Here is a 15,745-nt window from a genome sequence, read left to right as displayed (position 1 = left end):
TCTAATGACTCATTGTCAGTCATAGTATAGCCTGGATGTAAATGTATCTATATAAGTATGTATTTAGAAGTATATAAATATGTTTATCAGTTATTTGGTTACCATAGTACAAGCTCAGCTTAGTTTGGAATCAAATGACCGTGTGTGAGTAATCCAATAATATTTATTTATTTATAGTAATACTAGTTTCGAACGAAAACTAAAACATCAAGAGCTTCAAGTTACAAGTGTTGACATTAGGTACAATATGATTATGTTTGTTATTGTTTACATTTAACTAAAATGGGAAATTATTTATTTATTTCACTAAGTATAAGTAGTTAAACTTTTATCATGAGGTCGTGTCTAAGAAATATAAAGTTACTCAGTGACTATATCTATCCAACATACTTTCCTAAAGTATTCTGTTCACAGTACTATCACAATGGACCTTTTATGGAATTTTATAAGGAAGTTACCGGTAAGTTGTAGGTTTACAGATTTCTTTGCTCACATTATATTCCGCCGGCGTTTCGTAACGCTTGCCTATACAGTTTAAGAAAAAAATTGCAAATGCAAAACTTTTATAGGTTATATTAGTAAAGCAACATAATCAAATTTTCAAGTGTAATGTACTAAGTTATCTCATTATAGATAATCAAAGACTACTAAAATGAAAATTAAAAACATTACATATACTTGGCACAAAAGTTCCAGAAATAGAAAACATTTCATAATTTTTGCACTCATACTAAAGTAATGGTTATAAAATATTTCATAATTTAGTATTTATCTCATACAGGTGAAACTATAACCAATGATTATTTTGAGATATTAAAAAAGAGGCATCCAAACATAGAAGGGATCAGTCATGACCGGCTTCAGTGCACTCTGCAGATATTACAAAAGTTTAACATAACAGCACAAGAGGCATGCCAACACTTACATGTCTTCAGCATGAACCCTATCACTATGGACAACTATGGAGAAATACTTAAAGAATGTGGATTTCTTACCATTCTGCCAAATCAAATAATTAAGTAAGTCCCAACTATTCTATTTTATTGTATGGTTAATATTTAGGAACTTTTTGGTCAACCTAGTGTCAAAGTTGTTCAAGCTGCCCGAAAGACCTCTGATGTGGCTTAACAACTAATTGACAATAACCGGAACTGACTATTTACGTGCCCTCCGAAGCACGGAGATCCTTAGTTTAAATACCAATATGCGGTCACTCATCTATAGAATGACCGCGCCACTGATTGCTTAACACACAGATTGTTTACCAACCGGTAAGCACAACTGGCTTTGAGTCCCAACTGAATCTCATATAGCAATACATTATAAATAACTTCTTTTTTATTTCAGGTACCATACACTTGTAAAGTCTAGAACTGTAGCTCAGCTGAAGAAAGACAGTCTACTCCCTAAAGATGTGATACTAGAACAAAACATTTTAGACAAACTAACTGACTGGCCAGATAGTTTAAAAAGTTTACAGAATTTCTCAGACTCTCAGTCTAATATTTGTAAGTAAAACACTGTGGTACTCTTTACATCACACCTGTTATGCTTAAAAGTATAGGCAGAGATGTATGTATGAATGTTAGTCCTATGTAATTGTGGTGTAGAGCACTTTCCATTACCCTAAACACATAGCAAAAAGCTACGAGATACTTCTGAGAATAATCTAATTTAAATTAAAAAGTACTAATAGCACCTTGTCTAATCGGCCAATCCAACTCGAAATCTTGAGATCAACTACGAAGGCCATCAAGCTCTATCATAGTAACTAGCTTAATTATATTTTTTCCAGTAATGGTGCGAATGAATGTTCTAGAAAGATATTTATACTGGAAGCTATCAGTCACAGCAGAAGAGTTCAAGAAATACTGCATATATTACTTACCCCTCAAACATAAGCCCATGTCTGACATACAAGAATCCATTAATTTGGCCCAGAATGAACTTAAATTTAGCAATGAAAGCATAAAAAGGAATGGTTTTGTACTTTCTGCAGACCCATTACATACTAAGTTATTGTTAGAAAATATCGAAGCACTGGCCGGTATAAATATAAGAGATGTGATCAAATTGGAACCTGCCATATTGAAGAATAACTATAATTCTGTTATACAAATAAGGGACATTTTGGAGGTAAGAATTACAAATATTTGCTCCTTACATAGATTCCACTAATTAATAAAATATTCTCGTGAAGTTACAAAGGAAATTACTGCTTCCTTAATACCTGCACTTGAAGATTTTTTTTAATGTGACATACTATAGTCAAAGACCAATAAATAATAGTCTTTTTTTTTCTAGCATTCGGTTAAAATTGTGTTTTACATTCACGTAATTTTTACAGGAGTACAGAATATCAGTTGAGCAGCAGAGGAAATGTTTGAAGGTGTACTGCATGTGTCCAGACACTGTTCGACAAAGACTTGAGGAATTAAGACAGTCTAAAGAATATAAAATATTGTCCACTAACCCTAGGGTAAGTTGCAATACAATACTTTATTAAAATCATAACATAAGGCGAAGTTTCACTTGGCCCTAAAATTGTGTTTTATATATACAGTAATATCTTCCTAGTACATTAGTAGTAATTTCGCCGCACTATGTGTAGTCGGCACGATTCCTAACTGATCCAGAAAGCGTCATAGTATTTCTAACCATAGTTGGATGTGAGAAAGATTTTTTAAGTTTGAAAATGTCTTACAATAAATCAGGGCCTAGGGAAAATATCAATGTAATTTTATTAAGATAAAAAAAAAGATTTTATGTATTTTGTCAGGTTTTGTATCTAGTTGTACATAAGAATAAAATGATGAAACGCCTCGCTAAGATAGAGACGGCAAACAAACAATGCTACAGTTTAAATCATTTGGTTTCTTCTAACAAGGTTTTTAACAGGTGAGCAGAATTTATACTTCCAATTTCTATAAAATACATAGTTTACATTATAAGCCTTACTGGAATCGCTTAAAACGGCTCCGCAAACTAACCTTGCCGTTATTTAGTTTAACATTAACTTGAATATTTTGATCATATTTTGTACCTCCATATAAAATGGGCTATTATAGTACGAATGTACTTACCCCCGGTTTCTGAGTACATTTAGCGGTAGTTTATCTATTCAATAGCGTTTTTATATGAGTTTAAACGCTACGGAATAGATAAACTCCCGCTAAACGTACCTCGGAAACCGGGGGTTAGACAGTTTTTCGTACTATGTTTGGTGGACATTATCAACTTGCCCTTATAATTTGTATAACCTAGTTCCGTCATTGTGAATGAACATTCCCATTATATTATTCATATTTTCAGTTACATCAGCAGTTTCGGCGACAAAGTATGCGGCAGAGACATTGCTGTATTAATAACATCATCCCTACACAATCTAAGCAGGGAGACCAAACGGTCTGAGCTCACATCTGCCTTGCTGAAGCAACTGAGACGGCACAAGTACTGGCTGCATGCCGCCATCAGCGTGATAGACGAAAATATACAATTTCTAAGAAAAAAGTTTCATGATCAAACTATATTTAACAATTGTCATATTTTATTATACCCAGTGTGAGTATTATATTGAATGCTTGTAATGTACAACCAGTATCGCGATTATCTACAGTCGGGACTATCGACTAGCGAGTATTTGACATTTGAAGCTGTTTGAAAAAATAGTTTTTACTAAATACGCTAGGGGCGCTGATAGTGTTCATGTTATGTAAAATAACGGTTACTCGTTGGTTGAAAGTATTAACTATAGGATATAACGCTTTTGATTAGTAGAGATTGGACTCAAAAGAACACAGGCTTTTTGGTAGCCACGAGGCCATCACAGGTACGTTCGCACTATGGACCAAAATATCTCATTTTGATTACAAACTCGATTGCTATTATCCTAACTTCATTAAATTTACTATTTTCATCTTCAATGCAGATGAAGTAGGTACTAAAACCAAGTTATCTTTACAGGAGCGACGTAGAACACTACATAAACATGCTAGAAAACATCCGAGAAGGGAGGCAACGTCACGAAAAGTTCATACACGATATAAACTACACTATTATAAACAGTTCCACGCTCACTGACGATCAGATCTTGAGCCTGGTGCTGTACGAGATAGAGAAGAAGTACCACTTCAGCGGCGACGGCATCTGGTCTAAGGATGCAATCAAAGTTGACTCTCAGTCACTTAAATGACATTAGCTGTTGCAAGTACGGCTAAAATAAGTTACGTTACCAGTTCTTTGCCCGTTTTCACCACTTCTGTATAATATATAGATAGATTTATTTACATACGTAAAATCTAAGAGAAACCAGTTAACGCCAATTGGTACGATCCTTACAAACTTCCTTTGCTTCATTCACATCTATACATCTTGTCAAAAACGACCACCGGTTACGAGTACTACGTTTCTGACCTTTTTGTAAGACCTCACCGATATGATCTCTTGTATGTAACTTTGTCTATCGTCCTAAACCTATCCAATAGATATAGTGAGAGTAAATGAATGTAAACGACTGTCAAAATCCCACCTATCACGTTGACGAATACTTATTCAGAACTGGTGAAATCGGGGCTAAATCAATGATAATATGTACCTTTAATAGAATAAAATCGGCAACCATGTTATTTGACAAGATGCTAAGTTAATTTCCAACCAGTACCAGTGTGTTGCCATGCATTTAAGTTTGAGTTATTTACCGCGTTAGACGCGCTGTGGGCACAAAAGTATACGTATCGTTTGAAGTAACTGCCTTAACTAGTTTCTTAAACTGCCTTAACATTCATGGTTTAGTATTACTAAACTAAAGCTTCGTACTTTCAATAAATATAAGTTTACAAAATCCGTGTTAATGTTAAAATTATAAAAGGATAATATAAGTATACATCTTATAAACTATAATGTATTGTAAATAAAAGATCCAATAAGCACATTTGTATTATAATTTCTCCTCTTTCTTATAATTAAATTTTACAAAATATCCAGCTTATTGCTCTCGTAATCTTACATAAATGCTATTTTAAACTAAGCATACACATGCAGCAAAAAATAAGTAAAAATTAATTAACTTTTACTATTTAACGTACCCTGCTATATAAAAGTTTACAAACTCGATTAAATATAAGCAGAGGCTAATTTTTGGTATAAGCTTTGGTCCCTTCTATAAAATACATCTATTGATACTCTGGAGATCAAAATCTGTTAACATAATAATAATTAATAAAATTATAACTAAATTCATAAACACACTATAAACCTATTTTAGTTAAAAAAATGAATATGTTTTCTCTTTTTCATTTCGCTAAGGAGTGAAAGAAACAAAACTCTTTATAAGCCTTTCATAACATCATAAGTTTATATGAATAAGAGGGTATGATTGTCATTACATACTTCGATCTTACAGAATGTTCCTATTAGTGGTTCACTTTCTATGGACCGCGTATACCTAATTTATAACTGAAAATACTGTCCGTTCAGAACACTGCAGTTCAAAAAAAGTGTTGCGCTATGAAAAATAAAGGAATGACAGATGCACTCTAACATAATTTTAGTTTCCTTGAAAACCAGTTAGATCTCGAAATTCGTATCATTTACAAAATAATTTGAGTTTTGATAATTTAAGTCACTGAACAGAAAACTTTTCAATATTAAGACCATTCTCTAACTGGCCTGTTATTAAAGACGTTGAGTTGCGTACCTACCTACCTTAAATCATAAAATACTGTTTTTAATACATTTCTTCTTAGCGTCCTTATGTTCGAAAAATAGATTATAACAAAAATAAATAAAAAATAAGGAGAATTAATTATAGAAAATATTTATTTGGAAACTAACCGCTTTCATTTAGTGCTTGTACCCGATTCCTACGGGCGACTTAGCTCCTACAAGTTTTGGCACAAATGGTTCACGATTTGACACTTATTTACAAAATACAAACCTATGTCTTATACTATTCTCTTTGATCTAAACAGAGAAACAGACGTACAAACTAAAGGCACTTTCTGTCTTAGCGATCTTGATACGAATAAAAAATATTTCTTCAAATATATGTATGAACTGAAGCCCATTGAAACTCTACGTATAATTCGAATTTATCTAAAAGGTCGTTGTATTTTTTCGTTGTACTTAAATATCTACTTAATAGCAGATCGATAGTACCAAGAGCGCTGAAACTAAAAGTACCCTATTACATAAAACTAAAAGGAAGATACAAACATTAACACCATATCGTTAAATATAAAGTTTAACAACAGGCACTGTCAAGATAAGGCACAAGGAATGCACGAGAAGCGAAGTCTACGAGTATTTTACTCAACGAATAGTTAACTATTCCTAACTAAACAATAACGTGTTGTTTTTAAATTATATAATTCCTAAAAAAATCTATTATTAGAGGCACTTTTATTACTAATTACCTATGATTAAATAAGTAAAATATTTACATGTATTGCAAAAACTTTTTAAACGGCATAATTTATAACTACAAAAATATAAAATTCAACCTAACTACTTAAATTCCCTTATATATTAGATATTTTGTTTGTATCCATCTGCTTTATACAAATGTACTCTCGAGATGAATCAATTTGTATAAAACATATGAATAAGCACGTAAGATATCATAATTTTTTTATCGTTTGTGTTTTAACTTGGAGTACCGAGAATGAAAAGAACTCTAGCAGGCACGATTCAGGCCTATGTAACTGCGAACTTTTGTTAAACAAGTTTTATCCTAATTTATTATCAACCGTCCAGTATTCTTTACATTCTTGCTAATACTCCCTTTCGAAATTACTCTGGCTTCAGGAGCGAATGCTAGGGTAATTTCGAAAAGGAGTATTTCAATTCAAAAAAGGAGGCAGCGTGGTGTAAGCTTGGCCGGTGCTGGGCTCCATTTTGACCACCACTGGTTGTGAGAGGTCCGAGTGGCGCTCCATCTCGTAGTGCTTGTCGTGCGGTACCATCGCGCACTTGTCGTAGTCGTCGGGCGGCGCAGCGTACCGCGGCGGCTCTTCCTGCAGCGCACACGCAGAATACTTGTCCTCGTGCTCGTGTGTACGATACTCCAGTTTCTCCTCGTGGGCGTGTCCTTCCATCTGCGGGGAGTGCGCTGCCATCATCGGATAGTCACGAACGCCCAGCGGCGGTGGACTACCCTCCCCGTACTCATAAGAATGTCTCGGAGCAAACATCTGACCGTCATGACCATTCAGTACGGTCGTGTAAGAATAAGCTGCTGGCTGCGCATTAAATCCTGGATATCCGCCACTGCTTGAAGACAACAGGTGGTGTGAGGACAGTTCGTAAGAATGCTGATAGGACCAAGAGTCTGCCGGAGCGGGCAGTCCGTTCTGCGGGAACGCAGGTAAGTTGCCACCGATTCCAGAGAATCCACCACCTAAAGTTGTGGAACTTGGAGAACTAGATCCAATGTACCCGGTCTTTCGTGGAGGTTCACGTTTGCGCCACTTTGCTCTTCGGTTTTGGAACCACACCTATGAAGATAATAAGTTAATTAGTCATTGAAATTTTAATACAGATATAATGAAGCCTACTTTGATATTTTATGTACATACCTGTACTCGTGATTCAGATAGGTTGAGTTTGAGAGCAAGCTCTTCTCTCGCAAAAACGTCAGGGTACGGCGCGCGCTCGAACGCTCGCTCTAGCTCCTCTAACTGATATGCCGTGAATGTAGTTCTATGAACAAACAAAGAAAACATAAGAGAATGGTTTATCGACAATTGAAACCAGGATACATATAGAAGCTGTACCGGACTACGCCAGCAAATACCTATATATACCTAAGTAGGATAACTTGCAAATTAATAATAAAATATACGTCATATAGTTCATCACCCCAGTTAAAACAACTTGCTCTTGTTCAATTATACATTCACAAATAAATGTATTGTTATCATTCACGGGCGCATCTACCATATGACGCGTGCAATATGGCTGCGGGCCGAAGCACGTCGCGCTGAAATTGATTGAGCGTGAAACGAAATTCACCCCCGTCGCGCGCGACCACCTCTAATTGCCTGCCAATTGACTTTAAACTTATAGTGGCGTGTGTTATTAATTGTTTCACCACGTTTTTATTTGATATAGTTGCGGCACATCTTTTTGTCCATCATGGACAGCCAAAATTAATTGACGACTATAGCTTGATAGTTTGGTAATAAATATAGTTATTATTTTCTAATGATAGCAAAACTCCTCTTGTTGCTTAGATGCTTCTTCTAAGTGTTAATATGTTTACCAATATAAAATGTAGTGGTATCGACTATGAAGAAAAACAAAATTTAACATAGAACATAAGTATCTTCCCCCTATTCTATAACCTACATAAGTATCTTCCCCCTAATCTATAACCTACCAGCTACCTACACACCGAAACTTGAGTCACCATAACGACTAGGGCTCTTAAAGTTTAAACTACATAATTGTTTAAAAGCATATCTACATAGCGATCTTAGAGATGGTGTTGCAACTACATTCATTAAGCGTCATATCCCTCCATTCACGAGATGTGAGATAAGGCAATTGACTCCCCGCGGCCATACGGGTAATTAATCTGAGCGTTTGTGTCGCCTTTGTAACTACAGTTATTATTACTTGACGCCGGCATCAAGTGCAGTTTATGAAGAAAAGGGTGCGTCGGCTAAGGGCCTAGTCTTATGTATAAGGGTGTTGGATCGTAACAACTTGATTTGTATTTCACTATCGCCTCTAATCTGTGATGTATCTAAAGTACACGTACGTAATACGATCCCCTTTCGAAATTTATTGTTGACGGATTCCGTTATTTCAAATTGCTTCTTTGTGTTTAGAAACTTTTCTAAAAGTTATTTTTCAATTCGACTAACACAGTTTGTCTTTTATGTAACTGTGAGTAAAATAAAAATCTCTAGCAAGTAGTGGAACAAGAAAACGTATTAATCCATACATTGAGAATCCAATTCATAGAGATCACTTTTATTGGGAGTGCCAGGTAAAAAACAAAAGTACTCATCCTAAAATATGGAATAGTAACATAGGTCAACGCAACCAGCCATATGTTATTTTATCACCATACGAAAATCATCGTATTAGTTATGCAAATAATAAAGTAGGGGTGTTCTACGATGATACGATACAAATAACACAGGGGGCGCCGCCGGTACACCTGTGACATCGACACGTGCCGGCACATGCTCGCCCAACCAGTGAGACGAACATACAAAATACACATCCTTTGGATCTAATAGAAAGGATTTTTTTTCTAACAAGATGAGCTTACCTACATATCATTATGAACACATGTACTACAACTAAGTACCTCATGAACTAGCAGAAAAACGACAAAATCAATGAGTCACACCAATGATTTTTGTTATGAGCATATTTAAAAACTAGGTACTTCAAGGACAAAAAATCTGTTTTTATTTTTTTCGTATCTTCAAAAATGACCGAGATATTAAACGTCAAAGTATGGCCTTCGCGCCAAACTCCGGCGAAGCGGCCGCACGGACGTGTGACGTCATCTCACGACACTGCTATTTCGTCAGTACTTGCCGATACCTACATAGGCTCGTTGCGCTCTCGCGGTTTCGCTTTAAATAATTTGTTTTGCTTATACTGGACAAACAAAATGGTTAGAAAATATTGTATTGTTCCTATGTGTACTAACTCCAGTGAAAAAACACCCCAAAAATTGTTTTTTTCTGTACCATGTAAACTGTTTTATATTTTTGCTAAAGACACCTAATCTAAAACTTAAAGCCCGTTTCAGATACTGTCAAACGCAAATGTTAAATAGAAGTTTATTGCCTTTTGAACACTTCCTCAAGATCAAGATGCCATATCATGTTTATACCTACCTAGCAATGAACTTCTACTAAACAGTTGATACTATTTAATGAGCAGTTCAATGACCTCACAGGCGGCGGCGAGCCGAGCGCGGCGGTTGAGTTGGCGTTGGTTTTTTGTTTTGAAAAAAGAACCCATGTTTATTATATCTAATAATATCAAAATTAAAATGTTAGTTTAATTAAAAGTTTTTATTACGCGCCCAATCATATAAGACTACCTACAGTGTAGATTCGTGCGTTCATATGATAGCCATCAACTTGACTAAAGTCAGAGGCAGGGGTGACAATTTTTTTTTTATAATTTAATTTTAAAACTATGTTTTCCAAATTTACACTTGGTAGGTACGTAACACTCATTATTTGTAATGCCAGTTGTAACAAACTTTCAATTTTATTGTTAACTACACACAAAAATATTATTAGTAGTATACGAGTTCAACTTTCTTTACCTGGGTCTAGTTGATGATTATGTGCGTGGCGATCGAGATCGAGGATATCTTAGTAGAGGCTTATTTTACAAAAACACGATGATTAAATTTATAGCACATACACATACACAGACTCTTTAAATATTTATTGCAAATCACTTTTCAAATCAAAACTCCGCATCACCCGCAGTCGAACAAGCGTGTCTGTCGCGTCGTGACGTCAGCGCATAGCGCGCGAAGCAACGCAAATTTAAAAAAGCAGTGAAACTTTATAACGCTGTAACTTCGGTAATTTTGACCCGATTTTGATAAAACAAAAACTATTATTATCAGCATAAGTACACAAATTAAATGCAGTATGTTTAATAGTCATATTTTGATGTGCTGGTGTGACTCATTCCGTAATTATATAATCACTTGCTATTTATTCTGGATTTTATGAATATGTAACAATATTTAGTCAATAAACAACATTTATTGTGCCTTAGCACAACAAATAACTATTTAAAAATAATGTGCTTCGAACGTCTTATTGCTACGTAGGAACTTAAACACTCATGTGTCACTGATATTGTATGATATCCTGGAGAAAATATTCAATCAAATATCATTTTTTAATGTAAAACATACCTATTCACAATTATACATTATAAAATTAAACTGTGTAATTATAATTAACTAATTATGGAAACGTAGCGTGCAACGCTCTACGCGTCTACGACGTCGGCGGAGATGCTACGAAGACGAAAGATTACGTAGCACTTTCAACAAGTTTAGCATTTAGAATATATTTTAGTCATTTAGTTACATTATTAGATTTAATGATTTTTTTATATAAAAAGACAAAACTTGTTTAAACTTTTATATTTGGTAGGTTTATATTTTAATGATAAGCATAATTATGTAATATTTACGAAATACTAAGCCAATGAATTAGACTAACCTGGTTTTCTTCTTTTTGATTCCATTATTGTCGTTCTTTTTCTTTTCACTCTTCTTAGTAGTGGGCGGCGGCGGCGGTGGCGGGTGCGGCGCGGGCGCTGACTCGACGGCCTGCAGCAGGAGCGGCTCCTCCTTGCGCTTCTGTTCGGCGGCGGCGAAGACCGGCAGCTCGTCGCGGTACTGCAGCTCGCCCACCTCGCCCACCACCACTTGCACGTGCCGGTCCTTGCCGAACTCGAACATGTGCTCCTCGAAGGTCGGCTGCTCCATGCCGCCGCCGGGCTCGAAGGCGCACTCGTAGCGCGGGCCGGGCCCGCCGGTGCTGTCTCCGCACACGTACATGTAGCCGTCGGTGGCGGGCGGGTGCGGCCCCGCTACCTCGGCGCCCACCTCGCTCGACTCCGTCGCGGCGCCTGCTGCCGCTGCTGCTGCGCTGCCGCCTCGACCTCGCCGAGCTCCACGCACAGATTTATCTACTCCGATATTAAACAATTTGACTTCATTTAGCCGAGCCCTCGGGATCGACGAACGCTCGCGCCGTTCGTATCCTCGTGTCCGTCCCGGTTAAATGGCTTTAATCAACTTTAACGAACTAACCGAATTTGCTCTACGGTTGGTCAATTTATATTACCATAATACGTCGCTCGACAGAGGTTTCGAGCCAATAGCTAAAGCGTGCGAGTGCGTCGAGATCGACCGCGCGAGTGCTAATATCAGTCGTAGTGTGCGGCCGGAGGGGAGGAATTAGAGCACGCGGAGCGGTCGCTTACGACTTTGGTAGAGTCGAGCGTGGAAGCCAATCGCAGTGTTGAGAAGCCCCTCCCTCCGTGCTCCGGCGCCCCCTCGCGGCGCAGCACCCTCGCGCGCTCGCTGCGGGCTCGGCGTCGCCACCGCCGCACCGATGTCGTCCGCACACCATGCGGGATTCCCACAAACTCTCCCGATATTTGTTTGTATCAATCCTATTGTAGGGACGAACGCCCACATCATTATTTTGAAAGACCATAATACTTTATTGTAAATCCGTATCAACACCACTCATATGTCTGTAGCATGATTTATAGCCGTGGGAAAAATATCCATTTCCAATAAAAAAAATGAGACCTGTTCCAAAGTAGATTTGGCAAACCCTTAAAGGAATATTAACGGTTACCAAAAATTATTAAGAGTGTTGAACCGCACGTCGTTTGTCAATTTTATGATATTACAAAACAGTACAAACAATACAAATTAATCATAGGAGTCCAATTACAGGAGGATCATATTAAACCAAAATTTAAGAAATAATGTCAAAACTTAAGATGCAACCGAAAGTCTGTCACGACAGACTTGCTGGGCGGGATGCAGCTGATGCGCAGCGCACCGGCCAGCGACGCAGGCGCACTGATGCCGCCGATACTTCGCCGCCATCGCTTAATTATTAATTAACAGTTATTGCTGGGTATTATTAATAAAACATTCGCCCTGACTATTGGCACTTAGATTAGCACCGAGGGAGTAATGGCGCATTTCAACAATTTCGGTTGTTATTTAATTGAAGTCAATTTAGATGATCAGAGTCTATTTAGGTTGGTGCTGGCGCTCGCCAGCGGGATCTCTGCTTCATTGGGCTTATTGGTGACTTTCAGACAACACGAATTGCACTCGCTGATGCACTTCTCGTCGCATTTGCAGTTTGTGTGACTTGATCAAAGTGGGTCAGGGACGATTCTGGTGTTCGTGTGTGACGCGCGAGTTGGCGGGACCGTGCTCGGATCCATACGTCACCTGATACATATTTGTTGGAAAATAATACTGTGATTTGTGCTCCATACTGGTGTCTATAGTGAAGTGCGGAAACTAAGTGGCAAGTGTAACGCAGACGTTGCATGTTCTGTGTAAGGACTCCGTGAGACCTCCATGAGACGGATATTCCGTGACGACTGAAATCAAACGCTACGCCGCGTCGCTGCACACGCCGCCCAGATGAATGTAAAAAACGTTTGTCGTAATTTGACAATCGAAACGTATGTATACTTAGTTAGTGTTCATATTTTACAAACAATTATTTTGTTATAAACCCTCTTACATGATGGAGTTAAAGATATAATGGTTAGTGCATGCGAGAGACAGAATCACAGACATACTCGCATGGACACTTTATAAGTCTCCTGTAAGTTCGTTTCACGGACCAATCTAAAGAAGGAACTAGCAGAGGTATTAGAATAAGCGAAACAGAAATATGGTCTTGGGATAGAATACTAAGAAAGTTGTCATGTAAATTATTCGAAAACAATATATTTTACAATTTTCCTATTACGCAAAGCGCATAACCTAACCTATCAAAATATTCAATGTTATAAAATCGTTACCTTGTTTTGTAACCCAAATTTACTATATCTATATCTTTTTAAATTTATATCTATGCTCAATATTATGAAAAGGAAAAAATGTATGGACTTATAATTGTTACTCTTTGATGCAATAACTATTTAACGGATTTTATGAAATTTTGTACACATATAGATTATAACATATAGAATACTTATACCCTAGTCTGTCCTTGTTAAATCGTTGACTGAAATATATTTTTTTATTGCATACTACGTGTTTTTTGTTATTTTATAGTCTTCTAAGAGATTTATGTATTGCGCATTGCGCAGTTTAACAGCTAACCAATCTTATAAACCAAAGAATAATTTAATAAACATTTTGTATTTTTCATCATGAACCCTTATTTATTTGTGAGCATGTTAGCTCTTTAATTTAGTTCGATTGACAATACTCAGTTGGCTAAAGTTTTTCAGATTAGTAAAGAGTTGATTAATGTACTTACCCAGTAGGCATGTTGTTAGTTAAGAAATTCAGCAAAAATAATGTAGTATTTCTCTATATATCCACATCATTTTTAAGTGCAAAGCTGAAATGTAGGTGATCTATTGTTATGCAACAAAAACAATCCAGCGTAGGACTTTCCAATGAACCTTTTTAACTACTTTAATAGTGTGCATATTATGGACACTATTTAAGTTTAGTAAGCAATGTATGCTTTGTTCATAGGCCGGCTATAGCCGTGATGCTAGCCGCGGTACGGCCACACTACATAGAGTCATCGTTATTTGTTTTTGATTTCAATTTTCATTTTATCTAACTCTTTTCAAACTCAAAAGTAAGCTCGGCTACATTGTTGTTGTACTTATGCGACATGTTATCAAAGTTACTGCTCCTGAATTCATCTTGTATTCAGTTATTCACTTAAACTTGCCGTAGAACCGACATGATCCCTTATTTAAAGCTTCTGTTATGTATTTGATGAAACTTGATTAGAATTATAATATAACGGATTTCTGCCAATTCATGCTCACTTTTATCATGCCCTTAGTGCGAAAATTTGCAATTCCTCGATGTGACGTTCGTTAAAAAAATTATAACAAAACCTATAAGTACCTCTCTCTCCTCTTCTTCTTTTTATAAGTACCAAAAACTAGAGGTCACCGTGCATTAGGTACTATATAATTAAGTGTTGCTTTAGAATACGGTTTAAAATAAAGGTTACAAAGAAACTATTTATCCGAGAATACTGTCTTTAAAACTGATTTAAAAAAAAACAACATTCAAACAGCAGCTTGTTTCAAATCTTTGATGTTTTGATTGTACCTCTTTTATTTTCTCGGTTTTGATTCTTGTAGCCAAAAAGTTGTTCACGTGTTTCAAAGAAGTCGAACCTACGTGGTACAAAAACTCATTGAATTATAATAATAATATTAGGTACGCATGAACATGGCCGAAACGGGTCAAAAAATATAATATTGAAGCCATAATATTTAGAAAAAAGTTCATAAAAAATAAATCTTTTATGGTATTAGGTACACGATTTTCTTTACTAAAGTGGACAGTAACTATTACTAAAATTGACAGCATTGTTTCTTTTTCGTATTCAATAGCGGTAAAAAGGTTTACATTTTTCTTAATTAGGTAAACCAACCCAACCTATTGCGATAACGTAAACTTAGCTCCAAAAAATATTACCTAAGTTTTCACCTTATATTGAGACGGAAAAAAATTAAGTGATCTTGTTACGGTTGCCTGTGTGAAAAGGAATCATTGTAATAAGTTTCAGTTTTACCGTCAGAAGACACCTTCTAAATTTTACAAATTTTTCAAGCTGAAGCTATGATTTTAAAACATGCGTGGGCGTGTGTTATTTTTTCCATAATTTATTTAACGGTGAACATATTTTTATGCAATGTTTTTTATTGCCATTATTAATCGGTACGTACTGATGTCTAGAAGAACAGTTTACGCACTGAAAGTAGCTCGTTTTCAGAGCATAAACTCGGTTTATTTAACATTTTTGCGCGATAGAGTATTGAGTTTGCTATAAATGCATCTTATCCTATTGCTAAAATAAAGCACGGCTTTGAAACTATTTTAACGGAGGCTTTACTAGTTTTTACTAGGTTCTGCTATGGTAATTTGATACACTTCTGATATGATCAAGGGCGTGTCCGTTAAATGCAACATTTTTTTTTTGGAAAATGATTG

The 15,745-nt window shown here is 36.3% G+C and overlaps 2 protein-coding genes across 3 annotated transcripts; one reads left to right on the top strand and one right to left on the bottom strand.

The window, feature by feature from the left end:
- Positions 1–47: 47 nt before the first annotated feature.
- Positions 48–4,928, top strand: LOC142982756 (transcription termination factor 5, mitochondrial-like). Of its 2 annotated transcripts, XM_076129449.1 has the most exons (9): positions 48–144; positions 415–460; positions 782–1,019; positions 1,348–1,508; positions 1,796–2,136; positions 2,348–2,479; positions 2,780–2,898; positions 3,313–3,561; positions 3,964–4,928. In XM_076129449.1, the coding sequence occupies exons 2-9, from the start codon at positions 436–438 to the stop codon at positions 4,190–4,192; spliced, it is 1,494 nt and encodes a 497-aa protein (XP_075985564.1). In that variant the 5' UTR covers positions 48–144; positions 415–435; the 3' UTR covers positions 4,193–4,928. The 2 variants fall into 2 exon arrangements, with proteins under 2 accessions (XP_075985564.1, XP_075985556.1); XM_076129441.1 differs by lacking the exon at positions 48–144 and having other exon boundaries at positions 208–460.
- Positions 4,923–11,965, bottom strand: repo (homeobox domain-containing protein reversed polarity). Its single transcript, XM_076129459.1, has 3 exons — positions 11,223–11,965; positions 7,575–7,698; positions 4,923–7,493 (listed from the first exon to the last, which is right to left on the bottom strand). Exons 1-3 carry the CDS (start codon positions 11,561–11,563, stop codon positions 6,840–6,842), a joined length of 1,119 nt encoding a protein of 372 aa, XP_075985574.1. The 5' UTR covers positions 11,564–11,965; the 3' UTR covers positions 4,923–6,839.
- Positions 11,966–15,745: the final 3,780 nt, after the last annotated feature.

This window comes from Anticarsia gemmatalis, chromosome 2, assembly GCF_050436995.1.
Source record: "Anticarsia gemmatalis isolate Benzon Research Colony breed Stoneville strain chromosome 2, ilAntGemm2 primary, whole genome shotgun sequence".
Classification (NCBI taxonomy): Eukaryota; Metazoa; Arthropoda; class Insecta; order Lepidoptera; family Erebidae; genus Anticarsia; species Anticarsia gemmatalis.
This window is presented reverse-complemented; position numbering and strand designations above follow the sequence as displayed.

Coding starts and splice junctions, on each gene's coding strand:
- repo (XM_076129459.1), bottom strand. CDS start 11,563: ATGTACGTGTGCGGAGACAGCACCGGCGGGCCCGGCCCGCGCTACGAG. Junction 7,699..11,222: donor ATCAAAAAGAAGAAAACCAG/GTTAGTCTAATT, acceptor GTTTGTTCATAG/AACTACATTCACGGCATATC. Junction 7,494..7,574: donor TATCTGAATCACGAGTACAG/GTATGTACATAA, acceptor TTATCTTCATAG/GTGTGGTTCCAAAACCGAAG.
- LOC142982756 (XM_076129441.1), top strand. CDS start 334: ATGAGGTCGTGTCTAAGAAATATAAAGTTACTCAGTGACTATATCTAT. Junction 2,480..2,779: donor TATTGTCCACTAACCCTAGG/GTAAGTTGCAAT, acceptor GTATTTTGTCAG/GTTTTGTATCTAGTTGTACA. Junction 2,899..3,312: donor TCTAACAAGGTTTTTAACAG/GTGAGCAGAATT, acceptor TCATATTTTCAG/TTACATCAGCAGTTTCGGCG.